The sequence below is a fragment of the Dermacentor albipictus genome, chromosome 8 (genome assembly GCF_038994185.2).
Source record: "Dermacentor albipictus isolate Rhodes 1998 colony chromosome 8, USDA_Dalb.pri_finalv2, whole genome shotgun sequence".
Classification (NCBI taxonomy): Eukaryota; Metazoa; Arthropoda; class Arachnida; order Ixodida; family Ixodidae; genus Dermacentor; species Dermacentor albipictus.
The window spans coordinates 66882675-66900798 of record NC_091828.1 but is presented as its reverse complement, the minus strand read 5'-3'; the positions used below and the strand labels follow the sequence as shown (position 1 = coordinate 66900798).

The following is an 18124-nucleotide window of genomic DNA, read 5'->3' as shown; positions in this document are numbered from 1 at the left end:
GCGACGACGAGAACCACATGGTGTGTCGTCTTCTCTCATGTCCGTGTCATTTTTATGTCACACAATATCTTTTAAACACGAAGACAGTAAGAATATTCACCCATTTTTTCTTTGTTACGCGTAAACGCACAGTTATCTGCGAATTCAGCCTGATACCACAGCGCATAAAGCCAGCATCGATTGCCAAAAGAGTTTTTGCAACAAGAAATGATCATTTGCGGGTGATATTTCCTTAAAGAAACAGCACAATCATCAGCAAACATTCGTATTGATACATCATGAGGCACTAAGTCCACCAAATTACTAACATAACAAAGAAACAGTAGAGGACATAAAACACTCCCCTGTGGAACACCTCAGGTAACACACAGCTCACTAGACGGACAATAATCAATTTCCACAAACTGCTTTTTATCGTATAGGTACGAGGCAATCCACACAATAATGTACAAAGGTAACCCTGTGCACTCTAATTTATAGAATAGTTTTCCATGGGGCACTCTATCGAAGGCTTTTGATCAGTATAAAAACCGAATGACAATTTAACAGGACTGGTAAAGCACAGTCTATATCCCGTGTACCATCGAAATAAGCTGTGTGGTTGTAGAGAGACCCTTTCGAAAGCCGTGCTGTTTTTAATAACGAATTCCTGAATAAAACACACGATTATGTGTTCCAAAAGCTTGCAAAAACTACTAGTAACAAAACCAGGAGGGTAATTTTTAGGGAGTAGCCGGTCACCGGCTGTATGGACAGGCGCCACATGGGCTGTACGCCAGTCAGCTGATACGACACCAGAAGTAATAGAAAAGGTAAACATTGTGGTAAAAATATTTGTAATTTATTGAGCGTGACGCCTTAAAGATGTATTTGACAGTCCATCAGGGCCATAGAATTTCTTGTTATCTAGCATCAATCGCATGACAAGAACCCCATCTCTAGTTATATCAACTCATTTTCTAATAGAGGAGAAACATTCCGCAGGTTATATTCGTCATGTATTGAAAAAACAGATTGAAAGTACTGATTAACCATCTCTTGAATTGAAGTTGGTAGATCCAGAATTTTATGGTCAACTTTGACTTTCTTAATTTCTTTTTACTTAGACTGAGGTAGGGCCAGAACTTTCTAGGATCACTTTTATTGAAGTCGGCAATAGTGTTGCTAAAAAAGTGCTTCTTGCTTGTTTTACTTTACTTTGCAGAGCATACTTTAGCTCCATAAATTGTGGAGTGAATATTTTGTGCTTCTTTCACAGGCGCATACCTTTTCGTTTGTATCATCCTCCGACTAATCCAGGGGTTTTTACGGTGCTTTTGCAGTCTTTCTGACGGTATGAAATGTTGAATGCAGAAAGTGACTGCAGAATTAAACTGTTGCCACAGACATTCAACGTGGTTTGTGCTAACAACAAGATCGTCTTCTAAATAATCGATTACTGCTATGGCTGGGGCTACCTCGAAATGCTTCAACCGTGGCAACAATTGCCATCGCGAGAGACAACCTAATAAGGACCTATATAGATATCGACACACTCCGGGCGCATGTTCGCCATATTTCCAGAGTCCCTGACCACCATCTCGCTCACTTGCCTGAGAAAAGACCCAAGGTAGCGTTCTCCAGATCGATTGCGGCTAACCGGCACTCTTTGTCTTTGAGGCACTCACCCGCAACAAGAACGCCATCCCCTATGTGGTGCTTGAAGAAGCCTCCTGTGTACCTTGCTGTTCCAGGAATAGTGAAGAAAGCTAGCCTGACCACCGCGGCTCTCAAGCAGATCACATTGGAACTTCTGCATTTTTCATATGCTAACCGAATTCATGTTTACACGGATGGTTCCGTCTCGGAAAATTCTACGGGCGCCGTTGTTCTACCATCTCAATCGGTCGTCATCAAGTTCAAAACTTCACACGTAACGACATCTACAGGTTCTGAACTGGCCGCTCTTCGCGCTGCTGTCGAATACATTGAAAAAGAACCGCCCAACAAATGGGCAATATTTTGTGACTAGAAAGCAGCCCTCCAGAGCTTGCGAAGTTTACGACGTGGCAATTATGAACAGCTGGTGTCACAAATCAACGAAACTTGCCATCGCGCATCTGAACGAGGACATGATATCATATTTCAGTGGCTGCCGGGACACTGTGGCATCGTTGGTAATCACCTCGCCGATGACGCTGCCCGACGTGCCCAGGCTGGCTCACCGACACTCCTTATACCTTTATCCAGAGTCGACGCTGCAAGAGAGCTTCGCAGTCTTGCTCGTGCAATCACGTTAGGTTGCTGGCATACACCACAGAACTCTCAGCGTCGTTTACACAGCCTCGACCCATCACTAAAACTTACATTACCAGCGAACCTTCCACGACGTGACGCAACACTGCTGTGTCGGCTGTGGGTAGGAGTAGCATTCACCAACTCCTACAGCTACCGCATTGGAATGGCGGATTCACCAATGTGCGCTACGTGCAAGTGTGAAGAGACCATCAGTCACCTTCTGTGCCACTGTTCTCGCTTCGATAATCAACGTGAGACTCTCCAGTGTGCCTTAAATAGGCTGGATGACAGGCCATTCACGGAAGCGAAGATCTTGGGAGCCTGGCCTCACAGTTCATTGGCCCAGAAAGCAGTTAGAGCGCTTTTTCGCTACCTGAAGGCAACGGACTTGAGTGCCCGACTATAGACATCCTACACTTAAGTTCTCTCTCTTCCTCTTTCACTCCCCATTCCCCTCCCCACGCGTAGGGTAGCAAACTGGACTCAGTCTGGTTAACCTCCCTGCCTTTCCGTCTTCCCTTCTCTCTCTCTCTCTCTCTCTCTCTCTACTGCTATGGCATCGGCTCTATTATAGTCTTTTACTGTGGCTGGATGAATTTTTTCCTTTTGCAGCTCCGCATATCTAGTGCATCAGAAATATAACAGGGTATAGTCAGAAATCATAGGTTCAACATCTACTGTTCCCGAGCCAAATTTTTCAGAAATAAACAGGAGATCCAGAATTGCATTTACACGGGTCTAAGGTCTTACAATCATATCAAAATTAAATGTAAGCATTAGATCACTTAGAGCGTCAGTCGCTACAGAATATTCCTACTGCATGTTATTCCAATGAATGGGTGACAGGTTAAATTTTGTACTGGTTCACATAGGGCTCTTTCTCTTGTGTCTCTGCTTACGCAGAGCATGCGTGAGGCGACCAACTTCGATTTGGCACCCAAAAATGGGAATACCTTCGAAGCAGCTAAATGAATTTCCATGGAAAAATGGCGCTGTAGGTTCCATATTTATGGGCAGGACTAGATAGTAGAACTCATGCCCTAATTGAGCGGAAGCTTGGGCGAGTGGCTGATTGAACATCAACATGTCTGCACAGTGCAAAGGCGAGGACAGTAGATACGACACAAAACAGGCGCTGACTTTAACTCAAGTTGAAGACATGTCGATATAGAGCTCAATAAGTCGAACAAACGGTTAATTGCAAAAGCGTTGCAATTCCTAATGTGTTGCACTCACTGCGTCCTTCCTTGAATGATAGCGAGACTGGTAAGTGTTCGCCGCGTAAAGTGCGCTCGCAATGACAGAACTAATAATTTATCATTAAGAACAATGCAAGTTAGGCAATGATGAAATATTTACGCTGGGAACATATTCAAAGTGACAGAAAGAATTGAAAAAGCGGGAAGCAGCATCTTACCTAGGAAACGCAGGATAGAGTCTCAGTGTTTCTGACACCACTTGGCCCAAGTACGTGAGTTCACCGAGGCCGTCGTATGTGAGCTGCCCCTGCACAGTGGCCGGTAGCAGTACATAATACCCATGCTCAAAATGAAGTCATGAGATGTGTTAAATAAAGTAAGCTGACTGCTTGCCAAATGGTAGCGGACGAAAGAGGGATAAAGTGAAAGAAAAGAACACACCATTAATAAAAGCTGGACATGTTACAAAGGGAGTTACGTGATTCTACATGAATAGACTGATTGGAATGGGTAAATGAAATGTTACTCCCCATGAATTGCTTTATTAACGAAATAGGAAAGTGTGATAAAATAATATATAACACGTAAGAGCCCTGATAGAAAAGAATAAAGTACAAAATTTACAGCTTCTAGTAAAAGGAATACAAGCTACAAATAATTCCACCAATGCTTAATTAAGGTCTGTGTATGACAAAGGACAGTGAAAAGCATTTTCTCGCGCGCAAAGCTCAAGCAATGTTCCCTTAGTGTCGGAGAATGACTCGCAATTCCTCGCAAGCATCAAAATTGAGGCGTAGAGAATTCTACATATATTTCATTATTACGAAACACTTACATGCGCGCTAAGACCTTGCGAATGCGAAGTAGGTAAGATAGTTATTTATTGATTTGTTTATTTATTTACCTATCGAAAATACGTCAAGGGCCTAGCACACAGGGTTTCACATAAGGGGTGGGCAGAGTGGACGTTTACAAAATTAGTTTATGTTTACATGCTAAACGGCGGCTTTGAACAGAACAGTGTTGACGTAAGGGACGATATTTGAGCGATTATTGTTCCAGTCGATGGCTGTCTTCACAAAAAACGACTGAAGGTGCGTGACGGTGCGGGTAAGGGGGGGGGGGTGAGTGTACAGCTTTAACATGACTAATGCGTTGACAGATGCGATGAGTTGGATTGATGGAAGAACAATGAAGAGAAACATGAAAAAATATCTGGTACACTGAACGACTTGCAATTTTACGGAAACACTGAAGACTAGGCAGAAATGCTGGTTTTTAGGCTACTTACGATAGTAGTGTATGAGTGTATGAGTAATAAGAATGTACTAATGAAACGGCATGTTCTTGTATTCAGTCAGTGATATTTCTTAGAATGAGTTTAGGAGGAACTCATATTGAACTAGCTTATACTGATTTGGGTGGGGTTAGTGTTTTGGATTCTAGTAGTTTTCACGCTGCCTAATTTTTCACGCTTAGACATTACCCTCCTAATGTGAGTACACAGGAATGATAAGGCTTTGTCTACACGGAGCGGGTTGGTTGCTTCACTTGCTATGTTTGTTTTAGAACTTCGTGGCTTGGAGTGGCATTCACGAATTCCTACTCAGCACTAATTGGAATTGCTGATAGTCCTGCATGTGATGTTTGCGCATGCGAGGAGAACATTGACCACATATTGTGCCATTGTCCTCAATTTCAAGCACAAAGGCACTATTTGTCCGACACATTGAGGAAACTAGACGATCGTCCTCTGAGTGAACAGACAATATTAGAGCACCGTCCCGACCGATCATCGGCTCAGAAGGCAATGAAGGCACTTTTGTGTTTTCTCAGAGCTTCTGGTTTGCTCGAGTGACTTTAACTGAAGTGCTGTCCGTACACGTATCTACACCTTCTCTCTCCCTTCTTTCCCTTCCCCTTCTTTCTCTTCCCCTTCTCCCTTCCCCCAGTGTAGGGTAGCCAACCAGACTATTGACTGGTTAACATCCCTGCCTTCCTGTATTCTTCTCTCGATCTCTCTCTCTCGTGTTTAGCGTGGTCAAATGCGTATGTGTCTTTAACAGCAGGAGGTCTACCATGGCGAATCTTCGATGCAAAAGCTGCGATATTTTAATTATATCAGGCTTTTACAGGCTATTCGGGTGCTAGGTGAGATATCCTGGCTAACATAAATGCCAGGAACTTTGCATTTTCTCCTAGCGAGAATTCGCCCTTGTAGAAGGTACTAGACTGCTGAGTTTTTGAATAAAACGTGTTTTGAGAAAGTGCCATCCAGTGGAACGCGATGTAAGCACTCGCATGACCCCTGTCGAGGCCACATCGCACGCAAAAGTCACAGTTGACGTGAATATTGCGGTTGCGCTCAATATTTGCTAAAGGAAGCATTACTCAATATTCTGCGCCATGCAAATTCCCGCATATTTCATTGGTTTCCATGCGGAGCCGTATATCCTCATGAACTTGAATTATACAAATCAGAGCTCTCATATGCGAACAAGCAAACACCTATAGTCCGTAAAATCGCATAAGTGTTTCACAGAACAAAATTTCAAGTAATGATAGAAGTGCTTCGGATTGTGTTTTTGTCGATGGCAACGTTAGCTATGAGGTGATAAATAAATGACATAAATAAAATAAAATGAAAAGAGAGGCTTCACGATTTGTTTCAGAGCAAGGGTGGGCTGCAGCTTCTTTAATTGACTTTTTCCACAAAGCAATTGCCTCTAATCACACTGGTACGCACACCTCTCGGTCGTTACGCTTACTTTAAAATTTCTCTTTTTTCATTACACTCACAGCCATTCTTCACAGTGTTGTATACCTGCTGTCGCGTATAAGAATCTCATGCCATAGTATTTGTGCGCATACAACTTACAAACTATACCGGATAATCATTTGTAACTTTCCTGAATATCTTAAATATCACAGTTATGAAAGTATCAGCGTCATGCCAAGTTCTATGAGAAGGCGCAGTAGTTACCAAAATGCATTACGTGAGTGTAAAAGCGAGGACACAGTAGGCAAACAGAAGAACAGAAAAGGTTGGAGCGACAAAATAGAATCTGTGCGGAAACAACGCCTGCATCAGCGTTCATGTATGTCGATGAAGTGCAGGCATTGTTTGAGCTTGTGGCTTTTGTCGTGCATCTTTATTACAGCGAAGCTTCTGTGGCTAGCCGATTAGTTCGTCCATCCGTTCATCCATTTGTCAGTCGCCTGCACGCCGAAAGCTCTTCCGGCGCTACCAAATGCACATGCGCAATAAAGAAGAAAGAGAGGCGCGGTGATTAACCCACACCACCTAGATAGCGCAATGCCTGTTTACTCCGATCCATGACGTCCCGCGACCTGGACGAAAATTTCTGTTGGCAAGGCTGGCTTGATGAAAGCGGTGACGTCAAAATCCCTGCTGCCTACTCGAGAGCATCACGATTAGATTCTAGGCATTTCGGCCAGGCCAAACATGGATCATAGTGAAAATGCCATGTGCTCTCTAGGTGGTGTTGGATTAGCTGCGCGAATAGTGACGTCGTTGCTCTCCGTCACACATAAAGAGCGCGTGCAGCAGTTTCTCTCCGGCTCCGAAATGGGTTGGTCACGGGTCATACCTACTCCTGAGGAGCAGGCAATTTTTGATCACGAACGCCGCGAGCAGAACCGGGAACGAGCTTGTCTGCGCTGTGCCGATGTTGCAGCCCTTGCGCAAGAACAGGGTCGTGGAGCCGAGCACAAGGAGCGACTGCGTACCGAGGATCCCGCAGCCTACCAAGCCTTCATTTCATGAACCCTCAGAATTGACCCAGTGATAAACATCGGGGCCGCACGTTTCAGCTTCGTTGGTCGAGCATCTGTACGGAGGGCTTGACGCTGATATTTTCGAACTGCTTTCAACAGAACTTTCCCTCTTTTTGGTTCGAGTACATTAATCAGCTAAACGGGAACCTCATCTAGACCTGTGACTGTGCTCTTAGGATTTTTTAACAGCGAACTGTTCTTGGTGGGGGTTAAATGGACCACGTATCACAAAATTCCACTGACGGAGACACTTCGCGCAGCCGGTTCGGCCGCCGTACCGAGATCTGCGTATGTGCCGGGATAACGGTTAGGAATGAGTGTGCGTCAAAAGCGTGGCAGTTTGGGCGAGTTGGTATGTCGTGACTGTTTTAGGCTTGTAGCGCAGCTCGGAAGAGCAAAAAAGGAAGGAGGTAGGGGTAATCAAAGGGAACGGAAAACAGAGTGAGCGCTAGAATAGCGCTCACTCTGTTTAGCGCTCACTCACAGAATAGCGCTCACTCTGTTTTCCGTTCCCTTTGATTACCCCTACCTCCTTCCTTTTTTTGCTTTTCCGAGCTGCCCTACAAGCCTAAAACAGTAATGAGTGTGCGGTTGATATAAAAGCCTGTGCTCCGCAGCGCACGGTCAGTTAACGCCATGGGGTTGCCTAGGGAAGTTAAAAAAATATAAGGTTGTTCGTGCCAAAACAACTTTATAATTACGAGGCACGCCGTAGTGGACGACTTCGGAAGTCTAGACCACCTGGGGCTCTTTAACGTGCGCCTAAATCTAAGTACATGGCTGTTTTCGAATTGCGCCCCCATCGAAATGCGGCCGCCATGGCCGGGATTCGATCCCGCGACCTTGTGCTCAGTAGTCTAACACCCTAACCACCGAGCAACCATGGCGGGTTAGGAAAGAGCGTAGGTCAGGGCATGTTGGTATTCCATAACTGAGGTTTTTTTAGCGCAAGAAAAAGGACGAAGGACAGTGGGAAGACGGGGACACAGCGCTGTGTCCACGTCTTGCCACTGTCCTTCGTCCCTTTTCGTGCGGTAAAAAAAACCTCAGTTATGGGTTAGGAAAGTTCGTACTGCCGAAGATTAGGCTGTGCATCGCGAAGCTAGACTTCCTGCGATACGGGAGAAACAACGGCAACGATGGGCCGATTGGACCTACTTGGCGAGAGAGGCCTAAGCCAAGAGGTCGTGATAACGCGAACCGACGGCCACCGCCGGAGACACTGCGTGCAGCCGGTTTCGCCGCCGCACCGAGCTCTGCATATGCGCGGTGATAACGGTTAGGAGTGAACATGCGCTTAATATTAAAGCGTGTGCTCCTCGGCGCTCGGTGAGGTTGCGATGGGGGCGGCCTAGGAAAGTTCGTAGTGCCGAAGAAGAGGCTGTGCCTCGAGAAGCTAGAATTGCTGCGATTCGGGAGAAACAATGGCAAGGACGGGCCGGTCTGACCTACTTGGCCAGAGATGCCGAAGCCAAGAGATGGCGACTACACGAGCGCATCATAATTGCATTTCTCCACTCTTCCTGCGCATGCGCGAGGTCCAGCGGTTGCGAGAGGGAAGCGTGGGCACATTCGGTCCTTGAGATTTCTCTTCGCCTAGGTACTACGGGGAACAAAGTTGTTAGCTCCATTCATCCCTAGCCGAGCTGGAAGCAGAATTGAGAAAATGCGCTGCCGGCAGGGCGAAGAAGCCGCGTCTAAGGTGAATTCGTTGCCATTTTGTCACGACGGTAGTATATTATATTTTTATAGTCGCAGCAGGATATGTTCGGAAGCGAGGCGCTTTCTTGGATGACTTTAGTGGCAAATCATTACGTCCTGCCGGTGCATTGTTCATTAGTGCCGCTGAGCATTCCACATACTTCAGGGGAATCGCGGGAAAGGAAACAGTTTATGAATTCAACTGGCATGTCGATGCATTAGTTCTTAAAGTAACTGAGCATACAGCACACTTGGAGATTCCTGGGAATTGAACATTTTGTACTCTGCATGTGAAAGTAATAAAACTTGCGTCGCCATGCAATCTGAGCCGTAGATCGTTGTCAGAGCTGTACAGCCACACCGGCAAAGCACTACGCCCTGCGGATGGATAAGGAAGAAACGCATGCTAAAGAAAAATGGTCGTCATGTAATTTCATAGCAGTAGACCTTTGGGAAAGCTGTACAATAACACTGATATTGGCTACGTGGTTTGTGCAATCATCCAGCTCTTCCAGATTAAAAAAAGACTTAGGACCAGAGAAACATTTCTAAAGCTACAAGACGGCTACCTGATTTGATAAATCATAGTTTGGATGTTTGCAATAGAAGCACCTGCGCCAACAGAAACTAAGTTGCAGTAAAATTTGGACTTCAGAAAGTAAGCGCGTCAAGATATAAACCAATTATAAGCGCAATTTCTCTACATGGATCACTTGCCTAGTATGAAAACTTTTTTTTCACCTTTTGCTCTCCTGTTCGCCACTTAAGCATTGCGGATAAAGACGAAGACTCACTGTTTAGTGCAATGCGTTTTTCACTGTTTGACTGTCGCGAGCTGAAGGAGAAGAAGAAAAAGAAGAGAGAGAAGAAGGAAGAGGAAGAGGAAGAAGGCTGATGGGGCCTACAAGGAGCGAGGTGCCAAATGACAGAACACCCCTAGAGGAGGAGAAAGAAGAAGTCAGCTAAAGCACCGGGCGTAGAAGGCGCTAAACCAAGGACGTCGAGATCGAAGAGTTGAGCGAGAGGAGGACACCGGTGGCCCTGCAACAGCCGGGTTTGATCCTCCACGCCCGCGGCTGTGCACCGTGGTCGCCAGAAAAGGCGTCGTCCGACGATAACGGTCCCGTCCTATGCTGCGGGTACGACCTCGCCCCCACCGATGACAACGCTCAAGCCCGACCTGTTCAGCGGAGACAGCCCTCAGCAGAGATGCCCGTCGTGTACCGAGCAACGCGGAGGAGCTGCACCGACTCGGACATGTATGCGCCACACCGCACGTTACTTATTAGGACGTGAGGACTTGCGAGACGATTTTAGAACTCTCGACAGATATTAGTGTGAACGAGATAGATCAAACTCAGTGTAACCATTGTTGCGGAAGTATGTCAATGTGACGAGAACTTATCGGTGTGATATATATTATAAATGTGTTTGGTGCGTCGGTCCGGATTCCTGTCTCATGCGCTTGTAACCGTTACACTGACCACAAATTAATCGCTATCAATGTCGCATAATGAGCATTAAAAAGTTCTCTTGAGCTACTATTTTGGCACTGATGAGCCGGCTGTGCTTATAAAGGAGCGGATCCACGTGCAGAGGGTCATCACTGAATTGATTTTGTTTTTTAGAGGAGCGTTGACAAGTGCATGCATAGTGTTTTTTGAATAATTGCACATAGGTTACGAGGCTTTTTATCAATCTTTTATATCACCCACACGTGCGTACGTTATCCTCTTTATTTAGTAAAGAGATGTCAACATCGACAAAATGATGCAGCTCAAATAGCTTGAACGTGTATGTGTTTTCTATCCGCAGTGACGGAGAAGATGACTCGAGCGTTGCATAATGCCATTTGCCTAAAATCAGCTTTGCCACAAGGCACCATTGTTGCGCACTCAAGCATGCGCCGTGTATCAAGGCAAGTATACCAAGAGTGGAAAGCGGCCACTGTCGGAGGATATAGTGTGATATACGTGCCCGCCTGCCATCACGTCTCCGGTCGCAATACAAGCATGGAGACGCCGAACAAGTGTACTGACAAGTGTATTTCGCACGCGGTTTTAGCGATCTGAGCCCTTGTTTGGCCCACATAGAGCAGCCTGTATATGAGCTAGACATCGTAACAGCCGGGATTAGTAATACGCGCTCCTTCATTAATTACCATTGCGCACAAGCACCTCAGAATCGTTACGAATCCGCACCACGTAGCCAAAATCAGTGTTACTGTACACCTTTCGCAAGGGTCTACTGCTAAGAAATTGCATGGCGACCATTTTTCTTTAGCATTCATCCGTATTCATCCGCAGGGCATAGAGTTTTGCCAGTGTGACTGTACAGCTCTCACAACGATTTACGGCTTAGATTGCATGGCGACGCAAATTTTAGTGCTTTCACCAGGCACGTACACAGAATATTTTTGCGGGAGTTTGGGTGCTAACCGAAGGTAACTCTATCTATGCAAATGAGGGGGGGGGGGCGGGTGCTTTACAAGTAAAGATGTGAATAATGGCCACCATTCGTCATATAGATGCGTAAACCCGCAAAAGAGAATTGATATAAAATGCCCCTCATAGGTACGCCTATGAGATGCAGCTCTCCTTTACTTGGCAAACAAAGAACAACATCAAATGGACTCGCGCATGATAGAAGCGCAGGAAGAACGCCACCAGGAACAAGTAAGCAAGCGAAAGTATAAAGATTTCTAGTAGCGTTTCTTAATTAGTCCTGGAAGAATAAAAGATAAATACATACGCTTGCGGAACAATCACAGGTATTTTATATCCCTCGTTTACTGCTATACCAATTTAAGTGCAAAGCCGACTCGTGTTGTTATTTGGGAAGTTGCGTAACGACGCATGGTCCCCATTCCAGTAAAACCCCGTTGAGCGCAGGACGCTGCGGTTCTAGAAGTACTGCGTCCACCGCCGGAAGCTTAGGAAAACACTCACATTAGCACAGCAGATGGTGCATTATCAGTCGAGCGCTGTCAGGCGGCTCGACTGATAACTGTGGAAGCGTGATTCAAAACACATGGAATTGTTTTCCACTTCCTGCGGTGTTTTCTCTACTTCCTTTTTCAATAAAGAGATGTTGATCCATAAATATATTTTCCACATAATGGTTAGCCTTGTTAATTTTCGCATTTTCTTCCTGTTCGGCGGTTGTCTTGGCTCTCTCCGTTATTTGAGCGCTTAATTTCTCAACTGCTTGCGGCACTTCTTTCCTGTAGCCAATTTTGCACGAAAAGTGCCGTTCAAGTAGGGAAAAGCCAGACGAAGTAATGGGTGACAATCATATTGCGTATGCTTTTAACGGTTATTGCAGGGTCTGAAGATGGACGCTGTATCGCATTATTTTATTTTCCACCTTATCCAAACCATATCGCGGGCATATGCTTCCAAGGGTCTGTCGGCGTCGTGGCGAGCAGTCACTCGAGGAAATAATGAAGCAAATACAAACTATTAACGCAATTGACGTTTTCCCCGGCCGCAACTCGTTCCACTAGCATAGGAATCACCTGACTACGAACTGGATCCTTTCCTTGGTACTTGGATCAGTCTAAACAGAGCTTGGACTAACAAAGCAGCAGCGATGGGCGTGATCGTTGAATAGATGGTGACAGCTGAACCCATCTCGTGTTAATCGCGCGGGCACCGAATCGATGAGAAACTGGCCTTCACACCCCAGGAGATGACGATAACTACCACCATTCAAAAGGAGTGAAAAAACTGACAACCATTTCACTCTGTGAAGATGGAATGGCAGCGAGAGCTTACGACAGTCAAAGCTCTCAAACGAAAACCAAAGTGCTTCACCTCCTCCGTGGGTCTGCCCGACGGTATACACTGCAGTGCCGGGCCGACCCACCGTGAAGGTGAGGCGCCTGCACTCCCCCTACGTGGGCCGATACCGAAGATAGTGAAATGCTGGGTAGGCCCGCGGTGGAGGTGAAGCTGGCGTCGAGTGCTCCCCATACGTGGGTCCATCCCAAAGATTTCGAAGGGTACGTTACAAGTTCCCGAGCCCACATGGGTATGTGCCATTGAGCTTGGTCCCTTCTTGCGCCATCACCAGCATGGGCCCACATGATGTTTTTTTCTGTTGACGGATGGCGAAAAAAAAACTATGTAAGTTTAATCATATACAGCTCTCGCTGTAACAGGCAGCAAAATGTTGACTGCCGAATAGATGGATTTGTGAGCGCTTTAGGAATGTGTGTGAGGAATGGTGGAGTAGGCGTCGGGGGGGGGGGGGCTCCCCAGGCCCTCCTCCCCGTGTACGTGCCTGACGTTCAGATACAGAGTGCAAAATGTTCCATTCCCACGAATCTCCAAGCCTGTTGTATGCTCAGTTGCATTAAGAACTAATGCAGCGGCACTGCAGTTGAATTCATAAACTGTTTCCGTTCCCACGATCCCCCTGAAGTCTGGGGTACGCTCAACGACCGTAATGAGCGATCCATCGGCACGACGTAATGCTTTGCCATTAAAGTCATCCGAGAAAACGCCTCACGTCCAAACGTATTCCCCTGCGACTATCAGAATTTAATATGCTACTGCCGAAAAAAAGCATCAAAGTCGCATTGGAATGGCAGTCGGATTCATAAGCTGTCTCTATTCCCGAGAATTTCATGAAGTGTGGGGTAGGCTGACCTCGCTCAACGACACTAATAAACAATGAACCGGCACGATGTAATGCTTTGCCGCTAAAGTCATCCGAGAAGACACTTCACTACCAACGGCATCCCCCTGCGACTACAAAGAAATTTAATATGCTACCGTCTTAACAAAATAACAATTCACCTCGGACACGGCTTCTTCGCCTTGCCGGCCACACATTCTGCCGATTATGTGCTGCCAGCTGGGCTAGGGACAAACGGAGCTAACAACTTTCTTCCCCGCAGTACCTAGGCGAAATGAAATATTAAGCACCGAAAGTCCCCACATTTCTCTCTCGCAACTAATGCTCCTCGCGCATGCGCAGAAATAGAGGAGAAATCTAAGTATCACGTGCTCGTGGCGAATACGGGAAGATCCAGAATACGCCAGTCGAGAGAGAGCCATGAGCGCTGCGAAGCATCGACGATTGCTCCAAGACCCTGCAGTGCCGGAGGCCTAGTACGAGCGACGCCGAACTCGCGCTTCACACCGGGGGGGCCAACGCTGAGTTTCAAAGTGAGTTCCTCTCGCTGGAGTTTGGACGTTCCTGCCCAGTGTACGATCGACTGTGGTTTGACTCGAACATACCGACGCTCGACATGGTTCGGTCTGTCGAGAAACGTGAACAAGGCATATGTATGCTGCGAGACATCTTCCCGGAGGCCAGCGACCACGACGAGATGCAACTACTTGACCCAAAGTTTCAATCTAGGAGCAGCCGACTGACAACCTAACTCTAGCCGGAATATCTCCTAAATGACCAATTTCGCTCTGTCAAACCTGCGAGCTTGTGAGCTTGCCATTTTTTTTTGCTTTTCTTGCTTTGAAAACGATAAGTAATAGCGCATTCAACTTGAAGAAATTCGGGGCCGGACTCACAAAGATTTTACTTCGTAAGTGCTGTTTGTCATTGTCCAGACACCATCACCAATGATATGCCTTGAACACTACTAAATATCATCTGATATGAGGAACAGTTGTAGCACGAGAACCTACTCGTGAATACAGATTTTATCAGATGACAAACTTTAGCCGGCCTCTTAGCTACAAAACAACACGCTCAGAAGAATATTTAAAGTAACTTTCCTGGTAATTACCTCATTAATCAGCAATGATTGCACATTTCGGCAGCGATTTCTTATTTGTGTTCCATCGCACTCGGCGGAACTGACAAAGCATAAATGTGAGGGCCGAATTTGACAATACCCTTACCTGACATATGTATATAGCGCGCGAGTAATTTGTAAGTCGAATAACCTAAATTGAATTCCGTCTTCATGTCAGTATAGTTACTATAGACATCGCGGCTACACACATGAAAGTGAAAATTACGTGAATTGTTAATAAAGAGAACTGAGCTAATTTGTGCACTCTCAAAGATAGACATAAGTGCAATGAAGACTATGGGCACGGAGTGATTTCTATGAATCATCGCTAAAACATATACGAGCTTCCTGAGTCCCCACTACCTCATCACGGTCGTACTGTCACATAGTGTGTTTTTAATACGCGAAGAATATATTAGGTATGACTCGTAAGAAGCGGGTACCTCTTTCTGGAGTAGGGCTTGAACCTCTGCTCGAACTTTGTCCTGCACTTCTTGGTGTTCAGAGAGCAGGTACGACATGAAGGCCAGCGGTGTAGCGATGTTGTCGATGCTGCAGGACACAAAGGATGGTGTGCAACGCAATTTCGTATTTAACGCGGCGTTAGAATGAGCACATCTTGTGCGCCTGAGAAAGCGCATCATTGGAATAGCAATGTTTAAATTAAGGAACGAATTTCCTGGAATCAGACTCAAGGGAGTAAGAATGAGTAGCGCGAACACTGAAAATAGTTAAAAACTGAAAGAAAGCTGTCAACGCTATAATATATTGTCATGTCGTAGTGACGGTAAAGAACACAGTACCAATACAGTGAAAGACAAAACTAGCTGCTATTGGGAAAACCTGTACCCACAAAACAGGCTACGCTTAAAGCACTACAAGAGCGGTGAACAAGGTCGGTGATCGTCGAAAATCTGATGATCGGGTCAAGCGCGGCGGCGTTTATACGTGAGTCGTCGAATGTTCTAGAGTAATCGCTGGGACCCGCGTGCCTTCCCCAAAGTTCTACATTACTGGCGTGGCGCCCACATGCAATCAGATTACACAAGGTTCGGTCACAGACAGCGGATGGAACCCTTGACAAAATTCCAGAAACTTCCCACACATACAGGCGCGTCCTGCGCTGTGCGATAGCATTTCTTAGGCGGTGAAACGTGTCGCCCGATAAAGACAAGTACACGTGTCAATACCCCCCTCTTAAAAAGCATCGACCCGATGCTGCAAACGAAAGTAATAAATAAGCACTCGTAGCAAAGAAAAAAACAAAATAAGGAAAGTTCGTTAGCGTCCGTAAAACGGTTTACGACGCACCACGTGGACCACTTCAGGTCGTGCGCGACGTCGCTGTGAATGCGAAATGCCGTCTGGCACGACCTCATAGGCCAGTCCGCCAATACGTCGGATGACCTTGTAGGGTCCGAAATAGCGTCGAAATAGTTTCTCACTCAGTCCTCGTCGGCGTATCGGGGTCCATACCCAAACGCGGTCGCCGGGCTGGTACTCGACAAAGCGTCGTCGGAGGTTGTAGTGCCGGCTGTCCATCCTCTGCTGGTTCTTGATTCGCAGGTGGGCGAGCTCTCGGGCTTCTTCGGCGCGCTGGAGATAGCTAGCGACGTCAACATTCTCTTCGTCAGTTACATGCGGCAGCATGGCATCGATCGTCGTGGTCGGGTTCCTTCCGTAAACCAACTTGAACGGCGTGAAATGTGTTGTTTCTTGCACCGCAGTGTTGTAAGCGAATGTTACGTACGGCAGGACGGCATTACAGGTCTTGTGTTCGACGTCGACGTACATTGCTAGCATGTCGGCGAGCGTCTTATTCAGCCGCTCCGTAAGACCATTCGTCTGTGGGTGGTAGGCAGTTGTCCTCCTGTGCCTTGTCTGACTGTATTGCAGAATGGCCTGGCTGAGCTCCACTGTAAAGGCCGTTCCTCTGTCGGTGATGAGGACTTCTGGGGCGCCATGTCGCAGCAGGATGTTTTCGACAAAGAATTTCGCTACTTCGGCGGCGCTACCTTTCGGCAGTGCTTTAGTTTCAGCGAAGCGGGTGAGGTAGTCCGTCGCCACGACGATCCACTTATTTCCGGTTGTTGACGTCGGAAAGGGTCCCAACAAGTCCATTCCGATCTGCTGCAATGGTCGGCAAGGAGGCTCGATTGGCTTTAGTAATCCGGCTGGTCTTGTCGGTGGTGTCTTGCGTCGCTGACAGTCTCGGCATGTTCTGACATAACGGGCGACGTCGGCGGTCAGGCGCGGCGAATAATACCTTTCCTGTATTCTCGACAGCGTCCGGGAGAATCCAAGGTGCCCAGCGGTTGGATCGTCGTGTAGGGCGTGCAATACTTCTGGACGCAGTCCTGACGGGACAACAAGAAGGTAGTTGGCGCGCACTGGTGAGAAGTTGTTCTTCACGAGTAGGTTGTTTTGAAGCGAGAACGAAGATAATCCTCGCTTAAATGCCCTAGGGACAACGTCGGTGTGCCCTTCGATATACTCGATGAGGGTTTTCAACTTCGGGTCTGCTCGCTGCTGTTCAGCGAAGTCTTCTGCGCTTGAAATGCCGAGGAAGGCGTCGTCATCTTCTCCATCTTGCGGCGGCGAGTCAACGGGGGCGCGCGATAGGCAATCGGCATCAGAGTGTTTTCGTCCGTACTTATAGGTTACAGTGATATCATATTCTTGCAGTCTTAGGCTCCACCACGCCAGCCGTCCTGAAGGATCCTTTAAATTCGCTACCCAACTCAAAGCGTGATGGTCGCCATATAGGTACGGGCGAAATTTCGCTGCAGCCCAAACGATGGCGAGGCATTCCTTTTCGGTTGTAGAATAATTGCCTTCTGCTTTTGACAACGACCGGCTAGCATAAGCTATCACGTGTTCATGACCATCTTTTCTCTGTACTAGCGCGGCATCGAGACCCAGGCTACTGGCGTCAGTGTGGATTTCGGTATCGGCGTGCTCGTCGAAGTGCGCAAGTACGGGCGGCGACTGCATGCGTCGTTTGAGTTCTTGAAATGCGTCGGCCTGCGGCGTTTCCCACTTGAACTCGACGTCACAATTAGTTAGCTGTGTCAGCGGCTCAGCGATACGTGAAAAGTCCTTGACAAATCGCCTGTAGTAGGCACACATGCCAAGAAAGCTACGCACTGCCTTCTTGTCGATGGGCTGCGGGAACTTTGCAACGGCAGCTGTCTTCTGCAGGTCGGGGCGAACTCCACACTTGCCGATGACGTGGCCTAGGAACAGAAGCTCATCGTAAGCGAAGCGGCACTTTTCTGGCTTCAGAGTGAGCCCTGATGACTTGATGGCTTCTAGTAGTGTCGCAAGCCGCCTTAGGTGATCGTCGAAATTTTCGGCGAAGACGACGACATCATCCAAGTAAACA

At 47.0% G+C, this 18124-nt stretch overlaps 1 protein-coding gene across 3 annotated transcripts in view; it reads right to left on the bottom strand.

The window, feature by feature from the left end:
- The window catches only part of LOC139048464 (cytochrome P450 3A43-like), a 36305-nt gene extending 20059 nt beyond the window's left edge, over nt 1-16246 (bottom strand). The window contains exons 1-3 of one of the 3 annotated variants that reach the window (XM_070522856.1): nt 16185-16246; nt 15183-15291; nt 3695-3783 (exon numbers count right to left, since the gene is read on the bottom strand). In XM_070522856.1, the coding sequence (XP_070378957.1) occupies nt 3695-3783; nt 15183-15291; nt 16185-16213 (227 nt within the window). In that variant the 5' untranslated portion in view covers nt 16214-16246. Of the gene's footprint in view, nt 1-3694; nt 3784-15182; nt 15292-15588; nt 15646-16184 lie in introns of those variants that run through there. The other 2 variants (XM_070522858.1, XM_070522857.1) reach the window with 2 other exon arrangements.
- Nucleotides 16247-18124: the final 1878 nt, after the last annotated feature.